This window comes from Emydura macquarii, unplaced genomic scaffold, assembly GCF_026122565.2.
Source record: "Emydura macquarii macquarii isolate MOO-44397 ecotype Brisbane River unplaced genomic scaffold, CSIRO-AGI_Emac_v2 contig_1451, whole genome shotgun sequence".
NCBI lineage: Eukaryota > Metazoa > Chordata > Testudines > Chelidae > Emydura > Emydura macquarii.
In genome coordinates, this window is record NW_027131588.1 from 22,500,539 (window position 1) to 22,513,057 (window position 12,519).

At 45.6% G+C, this 12,519-nt stretch overlaps 1 protein-coding gene across 1 annotated transcript in view; it reads left to right on the top strand.

Moving 5' to 3' along the window:
• The first annotated feature begins 1,373 nt into the window (after positions 1-1,373).
• Positions 1,374-12,519, top strand: part of PAX5 (paired box 5) — a 198,831-nt gene continuing 187,685 nt past the window's right edge. The window contains exons 1-2 of the mRNA XM_067553470.1: positions 1,374-1,416; positions 8,612-8,777. Coding sequence (XP_067409571.1) covers positions 1,374-1,416; positions 8,612-8,777 — 209 coding nt within the window. The remainder of the gene's footprint in view (positions 1,417-8,611; positions 8,778-12,519) is intronic.

The following is a 12,519-nucleotide window of genomic DNA, read 5'->3' on the forward strand; positions in this document are numbered from 1 at the left end:
AGAAAGTAACCCCCTCTTCCGCCCTTTCTTTGAGACAATGGCGATGGTTGTTTTTGATTCCCTCTCATTCACCTGGGAGTGAAAATACCCGGGTGGGAAAGGGGGGAGGGGAAATAATTCGCTTTTAGTGGAGAGGGAAAAGTTGGAGGGGAAACAAAACCCGCCCCAGCTCTTCACTCGGTCTCTCCCCCGAGCGGGCCTTGGTGCGCCCCGAGCTCGGCTCCGGAGGGCCAGCGACGCCCTGGCGGGACCCGCTGTCCGGGGGGGGAGGGGTCCCCAGAAGGGCCCAGAGATGAAGGGGGGTGAAATGGACAAACCAGGGCGCCCGGCCTTTGGCAGAGGAGTGGCTCGGCCCCGATCCTGAGCCGTGTTCCCATCATCCCCCATCCCCTCCCCCCGTGTGTGGCCCCAGGAACTCTCCAACCCCCCCCCCAAACACGGGCCCAGCTTCCCCGCCCCACACAGCCCCCTGCCCCCCCCCCAGCTGAGTGCACCCCACGCTGCCGCAGCCGGGGGAGGGGAGACCGGGGGAGAAGCTGGCCGGCTCCCCCTCCACGCACCTTTCCCCCCCTCCGGTGAGTCAATGAATGGGCCCCGCCCCCCGCCCCCTGATTGGCCGGCAGCTGGCTAATCGCAGCCGGCCCCGCCCGGCAGCCAATGCGCTGCGGCCGGCAACTTTACTTTTCCCATTGGCCCGCGGGCGGGTGAGTGACGGCCCCCCCGCCCCCCCCCGCCCCCGCCCCCCCGCCCGCTCCCAGAGGCTGAGCCCCGGCCGGCGCCGCTGTCCACATGCAGCGGGGTCCTGAAGGCGGCTCCGGCCAGGCGCCGAGTCGGAGTCGCTCCGCCATGGGCGCGCAGTAGCCGCCGGAGGGGGACGTTGGGGACCGGGTGGGGGGGGGGCCGCAGCCGGGCAGCAGCCGCGGAGCCCAGCCGAGCCGAGCCCGGCATGGTGGCAGCCCCCGGCCCGCCTCGCCCAGCGCCCTGCAGCTTCTCCGGGGCGGGGAGCCCCGCCGCCCCCCGACAGCCCCGGCGGGAGGCCGCCTGCCGAGCGCCCCGCGCGTCTCCAGCCCCGCCTCGGCGGTGGGGCCCTTGAAGCGGGCGGCGGCGGCGAGAGGAGGCTCCGAGCCGGACGCGCCCGGGACTGGAAGCGGCCCCGACGCCAGCGCCCCGGCCGCCGCCAGGAGGAGCCGCGCCGGCCCCGGACGGGCTTGGCCGGGCTGGGGGCGCGGGGCGGCGGCGGGGGGCAGGCGGCGGCCGGGGAGGGGGTTTGCCGGCGGCGTGGAGCCCGCGTCTCGCCACGGAGCGGCACGGAGCGAGTTTGGCCGGCGGCCCGGATCCGCGCGGGGGTGCGGGGGTGCGGACCCGCCGCCCCGATGGAAATACACTGTAAGCACGACCCGTTCGCGGCGATGCACCGTAAGTAGGCTCTGCTCCTTCCACTTCTCTGCCGGGCGGGGGGAGCCCTCCGGCCGCCCGGCTCCCCCCGGTCTCTCTCTCCCCCCTTCCCCCCGCACCCCGGGCGCTGTGGGTCGGTGTACGGGCACGGCTCGGCCAGGCAGCCCCGCGCTCGCCCTGCGCTTTGCAGGGAGGACGGAGAAGAAAACAGCCGCCGGCGGCTCGCTCTCCAACCCCCCCCCCCCCCTCACCCCGGCCCTTGAATTCACCAGATAAACTTCTGCAAGATTGCGAGAGAATCAATCATGTTTCCCGCGCCTCACTGCGGAGCAGCGCCTGTTAAACCCTTCCTAGGCGAGAAGCAGCCTGCACCTTTCAGACGCCGGCTTGCTCCGGGCAGGTGGAAACCACAGAGGGAGGTTTGCAGGTTTTGTTTGATTAGCATCAGGCTGCGGTTCAAAGGCCGAAAGTAAGCGGCACAGTCAAAATCCTTCCGAGGGCCCCACCGCACGGAGCTTCTCCCTTTCTGGGAGTCTCTCTCCCCCGCCCCCCTTTTTTGCATGGCTTAAAAAAGTCGAGGTTTCCCTTCGTTGACTTTTCCCATTTCTCAGTGATTTATGTACAGATAATTTTAGAGAGAAATCTTCACTAGAAAAACAGGGTCCGGGAATATGAGAAACAGCCTGTTTTAGTGCGTGTCACTTCCTCGCTAGAGCAATGAATTTATGTACAAATATTTCTAAATCCAATCTCTCTCTCTTAAAGAAAAGGTTGTGTTTGAAAGCTACAGGAAAGTTTGGTCTGCAGCATTTTTGCTAAATTAAAAATATCGATTTAGCCTAAAAATACCCGGCAGTTATCAAGGATAAACTGAGTCTGAGATCATTTTCTTCTGCAAAAAGTAGAATTCATTTTCGCAGAGCCTAAAGAGACAGAGTCTAAGGGAGGCAGAGTGTGGAGCAGAGCCCAAATGCTGGAGCGAGCTGTGGAAGTTCGCAGGCTGGGTGTAATGTGTTTACTTCAGATTTGTTGTGCTTGAGAGACTGGGGGAAGATTTGTCCATTAACACAGCGTTATGTGAAATGACATCTTCTCTCATGGTGAGTTAAACGCTGGATTAGATCTAGAGATTTCAAGGAAATATAAAGAAGGACTAATCACATTTCCCTGGTGCACTACAGCCTTTTAGCCGAGGCAGATGTGCTAAATAAAAGAACGTGATCTATCTATCTATCTGTCTGTCTGTCTGTCTATCTCTCTAGTAATATAAGTTTAGAATAGGACACACAGATGGCTCAGGAAGGACAGACTGTAAACTTACACGGAAGTGTATAAAATGAGCTACCAAAAAAAAAAAAAAAAAAAAAAAAAGCAACATTTTTTATTAAAAGAACTCAAATTATTTTTTAAGCTGAACTGGTATTTAAAACATTTTCAAAATAACGTGCTTAAAAAAAGAAAAGAAAAGAAAACTGTAAATGGAAAAAACCTGATTTTTATTTTTTTTATTTAAAAAAATCAAAATATTGTAACTGATGCACAAATCGAGCTTTTCATTTAGGAGAACGACGGTTTCAAATATTATTAATAGTGAAAAACAAGATTTCTCCTGGAGTTGTTTTTCTGCTAATTTGACGGGCAACCATATGTGGAAAAGCCACCCAGGGACTTAGCTGCTTCCTCCATTAACCTAAATAATGATAAATCAATATCTTCTGCAGGAATTTTAGGGAAGAAAAAGAAATGTAGGGGCAAAACCCCCGTTTGATTATTATTCTTTTTGCTATTCTAGTCAATCTGTTTCTGGAAAGATTTAGTGCAACTGGCTCAAAAAAGAAAAAAGAAAAGAATTGCTGGCTGAATTTTCGGCTGTACGTTACAAGCTATTCTGTTCTCTCCCATGAGACACATTTTACCCAGCCCAAAGCAGTGAAATAATAATACTAACATGATAAAATATATATGTTTTTACTGTCCCATGAGGAAGGGGCTCAAACTTCTCCCTCGTGCTCTCATGCAGAAGCGCCCAGGCTGGGTTTTGTCACAAATGGTGATATACGTTCAGCAACCGATGTCTGCGCAAACAGCCGAGTGCAGCCACCTCCGAAATGCTACCAAGCAATAACCAACCTCCAGATCAGCTACAAACCCAACAAATACCCGAATTCCCTAAACCGAGGAATCATTTCCTAAGGAAGTATAGCAAAGCCATGACACAGTCCGGGAAAAATTCCTCGGTGCTGCCCAGAGAGCTGGGTGCTTACAACGCCTGGGTTGTTTTTTTTTTCCTGGTCCAAGAATAACAATCCCACATATTTTCTTCACTATCGTTAGAGGGGAAAGCTTGAAACCTACAGGCAACGACTCCCTGACTCCAGCTCGCTGCAGCGCACATGGAAGGTAATATAAGGAGATCCGAATCAGCCTAGTGTAGCTGCATTGTGCTAGGATTTTGCCGCCAGGAAAGGCAGATTTTTACAGGTGGGGACAAACGTCTATCTACCTGTCTGTCTGTCTGTCTGTCTGGTAACACGGTGGAATTTTCATGGCATGTTTCTCGGTTTAAATACATAACCAAGTAGTAGGTTGAACGGACCTGGCACTCACTCCGAAAGTCTGCTCAGGGGCTGGGCTCTCTGAGCTGGCCCTTTCCTTTACTCGCAGTGGTGATTCTTCTACCACTCAACAACAGCAAACAGCACAGCGCTAAGAACAAGCTGCCCACCCCAGAACGTTAAATAGCCTGTTAGCCACATGCTCCCTGCGCCTCCGCTCCCTTGGCAGCGCCTCGGTTTAAAAGTTTTGGTCGTTCAACTCCCCCTGCAATGTTGGGTTTTTTCTTTTTGCTGCACGCGTTTGCCAGTCTGCAAACACGGGGGCTGAGATGTGAAGAGCTAAAGCACAGGCCTTCCCCCCAGTTTGCATGTGCGATGGAGTGCACCCCGTCAAGCTGTAGCTGCGTTTGCTATCCGGATCTCACCTGCGCTACAACTAGCCCCAAACCGAATAATCATAATCATAATCAGCCAGCCTCCTCCTTCCTTTCCTACTGGACGTTTGTAGTTATGGGAGGCTGAGGGACTTGGAGCCAATCTGATCGCTGTACGAGGAGAGGAAAAAGATTACGCACATTTCAACTGGGGGAAGAAATAGCCAAATAAGAAGGTGCTAAGTCAGCTGTTTCCCCGAACAGTGGAGTAACCTGCGCAGCTGAAAGCCAGACAGACTGCAATCCGAGCCAGCGAGGAACTGCCTCGGATCCGGACTAGCCACCACATGGAGAGCTCGGACCTGGGCTTCCAAAATAAAACTCAGACATATCGAGAAAGACAAAGGATCATTTCCCAGGGCACCTCTCTGTGTGTTCCTCTGCCTGGCTTTCCCTCCGAGGTTTCTAATCGAGCGGGAGAGCACGGAACAGGGCGTTTGTTCCTGGAGGTGCTGAGCCTTGGCTTTTCCTTCTGCAAAAGTTTCCATCTAATTTGTAGGTGCGAGGTCATATTTACACAGAACAACTCGGATCTGATTTTTCGCAATGACACTGCTAATAATTAAACCCCCAGCCCCCAACTTTCTTTAATACCCATTGTTAGCAAACGGGATGGCTTTGCTGTGAATCAGCAACGTTTTCACCTATAGCCAATCTAGAGAGCAGCAATGCAGGATGTAATGCTCACACAGCTGCTGGAATAGCTGCGTGAACTCAGAGACCCCTCTGTCCATCTTCCGCCTACTTCCCCCCACAGATCTGCATATACAAGTACATTACACACACGTGTGTGAATATATACTATACATGTGTGTGTGTAATATACATATATATAACACAGACACAATACACACATAGGTATGCATATATACATATATGTATTGTATATACATACACACACTGAATACTTCTCAATGAAGAATATACAATACACATGTGTATATACACATACACAGGTGTTTTGTGTCTGTATTATATTTTGTTATATTATATTCACATAACAGTACCCACAGTACATACATAGATAGTGTATATTTAGCTATAGATGTGTATATGTTCCATAATGAAGTTCCTTGCTTTAACATTTCTGAGCAATAGGCACTATAGTGCCCCAAACTTGCCCCAGACTTAGATGTTTTTCTAGTTTCATGATGCCACCCTACGCCTGGCATCGGGCAATTTTCCCATGTAGCCGCCCGGAAAACACAGAAGAGCCAGTCGTGGACTGAAGTGTGTTTTTCACAGGGATTTGCTACTGTTGCCCTGCGAGGTTCAGCCTGGCGTGTCTCCTGTGATCTGCTCCGGGGATTCTGGACTTGACTGGGGGCAGTAAAGAAGATCTGATTTTTAAAAGCATTTTTTGTGTGGCCTTCCTTCAGTGAGAACTTCCACCTGCTAGCTAGGAGAGCCGGTGCTAATGGGGACACATACAGTGGAAGAGGAGAAGGCATCTCCACGGATGGATCGTTTTCCTTTCATTTGAACTGGTTATTCCCTTTCCATCCCGTCAGTTTCTCCAGCCAGAAGATGAATGGTGTGAATCCGAAAGCCCGTTCACGGCCAGTAAAAGCTCGAGGACGCTCCTTTAACCCTGCTGCAGATTATTTTAATGTCATTTAACCTCTCCGGCTGCAGCACACGAATGCAGGCAGCGCAATTCACACAGGCTGAGCAATTTGCTCTGCACAGTGACCCTAGCTGGAGAGTCAGGTAATCTCATAGCCCGGGCTGGTTTACATTACTGCTGAGCCCTGCTCTCCATCGAGTGCAGGGCAAGCGGGGATCCTGCCTGTTTAGACTTTGCCTCCGAACTCAAGTGGTTTTATTTCTGGAGCAAACACGAGCAAGCAGTGAGTGAGCTAGTGAGGTGGGGTATTCATTGGCCTCCACAGGGAGGCCAGAAGTGTTTTAGGGCTGTACACTTTCCTGAGAATACAGAGATTTTCAAACTGTTGGCTAATTTGCTTGCTCATTAGCACAGCGCAGCTCGCCTTTGTTAGAAATCCAGAAGGATCCAACCCTGCACGGGTTCAGCAATCTATTCCTGAGCACACATCTGCTGCACGGAGGTGATCTCCCCTTGGCTTGCCAGGGTTCTGTGGGTTTTAATAAAAACATTGATTCTTACTTGATGACTTATCCCTACATCTTTATTCTTTAGCAACTGCAATCAGTCTATTCTCTTTATGGAAAGTCCGGTTTGTTGGTTAGTGTCTTCCAGAGCAGGGTACTTTTGTTGTGAATCGAGGGCATTTTCATTCCCCAGAGCCAAAGTGGGGGCTGTCTAGTCTAGCACAAATTTGGGGATATGAACCCGCAGAGAGATCTTTGTTATGCATGGGCTCTTTTTTCCCAATGTGAAGAATACAACTCTGTTCAGAGAATGACCTATTTCAAGTCACAGAATGCTTTCATTTAATATTTCTTGACAACAAATATTAACACATTATCTTTTCCCTCCTGCCTTATTATAATCATGTTTACTTTGAAAATAATCCCGATAAACTCATCCAGTTGTTTATTTTTGTCTATTTGGTGGTGATGGCAGTGGGCGGAAATGCTGATGGTTTACCATTTGACTTTCTTTCTTTCTTTCTTTCTTTCTTTTCTTTCTACTTAAATTACTTTTCTAGGTGAAAAACTATAGAACTATGCAGTTTTTTATTGAATATGATGTTAATAATTTAATATAATTGAAATTGCTAATCGCTAAGGAACCTCAGGCTAGTTTATTTCAGTTAAGTGGAATTGTATCTCAGTTTTGTAGTGTTAAAAGCAATAAGGACATTATTTTTCTGGCCTTAAAAGAATTTCAGAATCAAAACAGATAGGAGTTGTAATCCTAATATGATGGGATGGATCACTCTGGAAAATGCAGCACAAGGTTATCCTCAGACTTCTCTTGATGTGCTCTGAATAAACTTATTTTTGTAGCAGAAACACCTTGAACCTGAAGCTTCCACTAAGATCTGTTGTGCTGAAAAAAGATTCACTTCTGAAATTGACAAGGAACTTCAGTGACTGGCTGCTCTGTGCAGGCTTAAACTGGCTTTAGCAATCAAATATTTTATGTGTATTCATTATGTGTTCTGACAGTTTTAGAAGGTGTTTACAAAGTTTGACAGCAGTTTATCAACGGGAAATGACTGGATTTAAATAAAAATAGCTTTATGTAACCTTTTTTAACACTGAGGTATTTGACTTGTCAGCTTATTCTGTACAGTTCAAGTTCCCTGTAAATAGAGATTTTTTCTTATTATTTTTTTGTTCTAGTTTTGGCAACAGGACTCTCTATTGCTGTTATTTGTTTTCAGTTTCACCAGCCCTCTGTTATAACAGTAGTTTGGATGATTAACAACTTGAGGGTTAATTATATTTCCTCACTTGCTCCATGAGATTATTACATGTTCATTGGTTTTACCCAGTTTAGCTGCTATTCATCTAGCGGGGTCCCATTTCACACCAGGTCTGTGATTCACCTTGCTAAAGGTGAACAGTGCAAATCTGCTAGAAAAAGAATAATGTATGTGTCTGGGCTAAGCATTCACATTTCATTTGCAGGACCATAATATCTGCAGAGGCTGTTGTAAATTATAACAGCAAAAACCATTCCATATTTCTTCCCTTTTGATTAAGTTAAGCATGAAGCAGTCATTTTTTTAGAGGAAAAAGTAAACTATATTTAAATTCAGGTGCAACCCTCTTCTGATTGAATGAAACTAAATTTACAAGGAAAACGGTCTGAGTCTTATTTTTCTTCAGCCTCATATTTGTAGGGAGACTAAAAGTCACTTCTTAACCATGCAGCTACAGGGTTTACAGAGGCAGTTCTTACTCAGGCAAAATCTCCCATTGGTTTCAATGGGAAATATTGCCTGAGTACTACTTGTCTGGGCCTAAAAATGTAATTTGAAAGGCTGTTTTCTAAACCAGGCCTGATTTTGCTGTCACTTAAATCAGAGGAACGCCATTGAAACCAGTGGGCTTACAGTGGTATGAAATTGCTGTGAGAACACAATTAGTTCTTAGATCTTTTTTCATTTTTCTTGCCTCTTCAGTAAGTGATGCTCAGTAATTTGAAAATGTTTAAACTCTTGATGAGGAGTGAAGTTGATCATTGTGAAGGAGGAATCTGTGGCTAAACAGGATTGCAGTAGAGAAATGTCTTTCAGCTATCACAAATATGTTCTTTTTTCTGCTTGTTTGTTTTTTTCCCATGTGTTTTAGGACATGGAGGAGTGAATCAATTAGGGGGTGTTTTTGTGAATGGTCGTCCACTCCCTGATGTTGTCCGCCAAAGGATTGTGGAGCTTGCCCACCAAGGTGTCAGGCCGTGTGACATCTCCAGGCAGCTACGGGTCAGCCATGGTTGTGTCAGCAAAATTCTTGGCAGGTAACTTTGTTTCTGTAAAGGAAAATATCAAACACTGTCCCTTGATCAAAGATTATAAAACAAGAAACAAGTCAAATGGAGACTGATAGAAATGACCTAGGAATTGACAGGAGTTTGCTTAGGATCAGTCAGTCACAGTTTAAGATGTCTGACTTGGGAAGTGAAAGTGACGATTTATTTATTTATTTATTTGGTTGTTTATTTACTTCACCAAAAATGATTGCAAATAACTAAAGAAGCGTAGGGGCAGGATACCACATGTGGTCTAAATTTCCTGCACCTGTGTGTACTGAACAAATAGACAAATCTGTGCGTCATCTGCAGTAAAATGGAAAAACCAGAAGTTATGAATCATGCAGTGAAAACTACCCCTTTTATTTTCTAAAAAGCTTGCTATTTTTAGCACATCATTTCACTACCTAAAACCACCCAGAGCAGTTGTCAGTCAGCGCACTCATTTACATGGCTTCTTTTGAAATTTGTCACAATAATTTCATTTTAAAGCTTGTTTTATTCTTGTAATAAGATATATTTCTAATCAGAAAGCAAAGTACCATAAGTAACCATTAACTCTCTTAATTTTGATACTTTGAGAGTAGCCATCTGTTCTGATTGGAGATACTCAAAGTAGTATAGCAATAGTGAATTAAAAAACAAAAAAAGTTTCTAGCCTCTCAGAATTTGATTTTGAACTTGATTTAGATTCAGGAAAGTCATCACTTTTTATTTTAATTCCTTGTGCACAAATCTGAATATCATTTGTGTAGATCACTGGTTTTAAATGCACTGGAACTCATGTATCTCAGGAACTTTTAGCTGGAGAATATATTTTCTAATACCTTCTATTTTCTCTCTGTAACTCAGAGAAGTTTTAAAATGTTTATTGAGCATTAACGATTGAGTTAACTTCGTTGTCTGCATTCCACTGGCATTAGTCATATTTTGACCTTTGCTTTTTTCCCCCAATTTTAATAGATCTGTTTTATTGGTTGTACTGTAGTTATAAAGATTGTTAGAGCAAATATTTGTCTAGCAGTGTACATAGAATCTTCCCCTTGAAATAACTGCAGCAGCAATCCTGTATGGACAAATGCAATACGCAGAATGAAATTAATCTGGCAAAGCTAAGGATTCTCTTGCCCTTATTCCATGAAACGCATTCTCTATACTGGAGAATCTTCTCTGCTGTCCTATTCAGTTGGCTATTCTAGTGCTATAAGAGCCAGGCATGAGCAATGCACAGAAGGTCCCAGAAATCCGGTGGACCTGGTTCTTCTCTCACATGCAACAGTTTTACATCAGTGTAATTCCATTAGCACTCTACTAAATTACACCTGATTTTACACTGGTACAACTGAAAGGACATTTAGGCTCTGATGTCTTTACTCTTTCTGAGAGAGAGACTTTTCTTGTGTTTTATGTGGAACTTTCCTGCCTGCCACAGGCTGCTTCCTTCTGTTTGATCTTTGAATCTGTTCTAAATGCTGGTCCTTAATCCCCAGTCTGAATGGCAACAGTCCTGTTTGTGATACCCTCACTACTCTAGCAGATTTACTAACAATATTTATTAGTATCCATGCAAAGCCAACAAACAGGCAACTCATCTGCCTGCCGGGGAGAAGTCCAACCCTTTCACTGGTTCAGATTTGAATAGATTTGTCATTAGGTATATTTGCATTATGGAACTGAGAGAGCAGCTCTGGAGTTTTGTCATTTAAGTTGTTAACAATAAATTGGAATTTCATAGCTCATTATTTTCATAACTAATAATTACGGTGGGCAAAATGTCACTGTAATTGGAGCCGCTGTGGGTGGGGAAAAAATACGAATCCACACGTAAATCCATTTGATTCCAAATTCTGGAACTGAAAGTTTTTGAATCCGCTTGTTTTTAGTCAAGCCTTGAAAAAAACGTGAAACGTTCAAAGAAATAAATGTGAGCATTTGGGCGATGATCTGGACGGCTGCAGAATGAGGCAGACCGTAGCTGATAGCTCATGAAGCATTACAACAGGGGCGTCTGCCCTTCACCCATCTGAGGGGGTTCATTGGCAACCTGCCTGAAGCTTGAGGGCCGGATCTAATTTGCATAAAATCAAGCAGAGTGCAGCTGCCCTCCTCTTTAGTATGGGGTCGTGGCCAGATTGAGAGAGAGAATTGCATTGTGGGAGCTGTAGTCTCTGTGGGCCATGCCCTAAATTAAAGATGAGACTGGCCAGACAGGAAGAGTGCCCTGTGGAATTCTGTAGGTTTTCGTGGATCTGTAGGGCACACTTTGGCAATCCCAGTTTTACAGGGAAATTGGGATTAAGTTATTCTGGGGCCTGATCCTTTGCCCTTTAAGGTCAGTTGGAGTCTTTCCATTGATTTTAATGGAGATCAGCTCAGGCCCTTAGCCTCTATGCCATGGTCCTTCAATGAGGCAAAATCGCTATCTAGCAACACAGGGTCCTGTTTGTGTCCAGAGTCCAATACGCATCGCCAAATTGCTTGTCCGTTGCCTGTTTTCTGGTTGGCTACATTGTCCAGAGCTGGAGGCAACAGTAAGCCAGGGGCAACCACCAGTGATCACGTGCGCACGTGAGAGAGAGAGAGAGAGAGAGAGAGAGAGAGGAATTTTTATAAAATCGTCCACTTTTTATTTGCCCTGTGAAAATTGTGAATGGCTAGAAATGCAGCACTAAGCTTAGCAGAGCCCAGTTCTGGAGCTTTACTCCTGGAGGGACGCCATGTCTAGGGTCCAGTTTGAATGGTCATTTTTCATAGGCATGATTTTTTTAGCTTCATCATGCAAATGTGTTCTCAACACTATTTTATCATGCACCCAAGGAAGCAAATGTTTCCTTCCTGCCCTAAATTCATTGTTAGACTCAACTCAGGGCAACCAAAAGAGTTAATCCATTCCTTTGCATTACTAGTACTCAAATGAGTGCATGGAGACAGAAGTGGAACAGGCCATTTGTTCCAAACTCATGTGAAAACAGGTGCACACATCATCTTGTCACTCCCATTAAAGGGATTTTTTAGGCCCTGAAAAGAGAATGCCCACAGGAAGCTTATAAACCTGTAATGCAGAAGAAATTTGATGAATACGACTGCCCTCGATACACAGTCAGACTTTGGTCCCGTAACATGTTTATGCTTTTTTGCATCAGAGATATTTTAGGAGATTTGTTTTTCCCCAGACAACACAGATGTCAAGTATCTGCAGAGAAAATATATTAAGTGAACATATGTTTTTATTGGGTGGGTTCTAATAAAGATCCTGCTTAAAATATGAACTCTGCCAAGGTCTATGAACAGGTTTCAGATGATACAGCCAGGGCTTGTCTGGCAAGGTCTCCCTGTCTGGAGAGCTAATAAAGAAATGGGAGCTCTATGTGCAGAAGGCTTTTAGAGTAAGGTGTGATAGGGAAGAAAGTACCAATCCCTCTGCTGTTAGTTCACATGTTATTTTTCATCTGCTCTTAGAATATTACTAACTATAAAAAAGAGCACAGCATCGTTGAATTTTCACAGCCAGAACAAAGTCATTATTTACAGGACAACTTTTAAGTTTAGCATTTAGGCAGATTGTTTTCTTCCTTAGATTTCTTCCTGGTCCTCTATGGACAGAACAAGACCCCACTCTGAGCAATATTTTCCAAGCTTTTTTTTTAATGAAAAAAAAAAGTCAGGTTTTCAGCGGGAATAAATTGTTGCAGTTCAGATGGAGTTGGTCCCATTTACACCATCTGAGCAG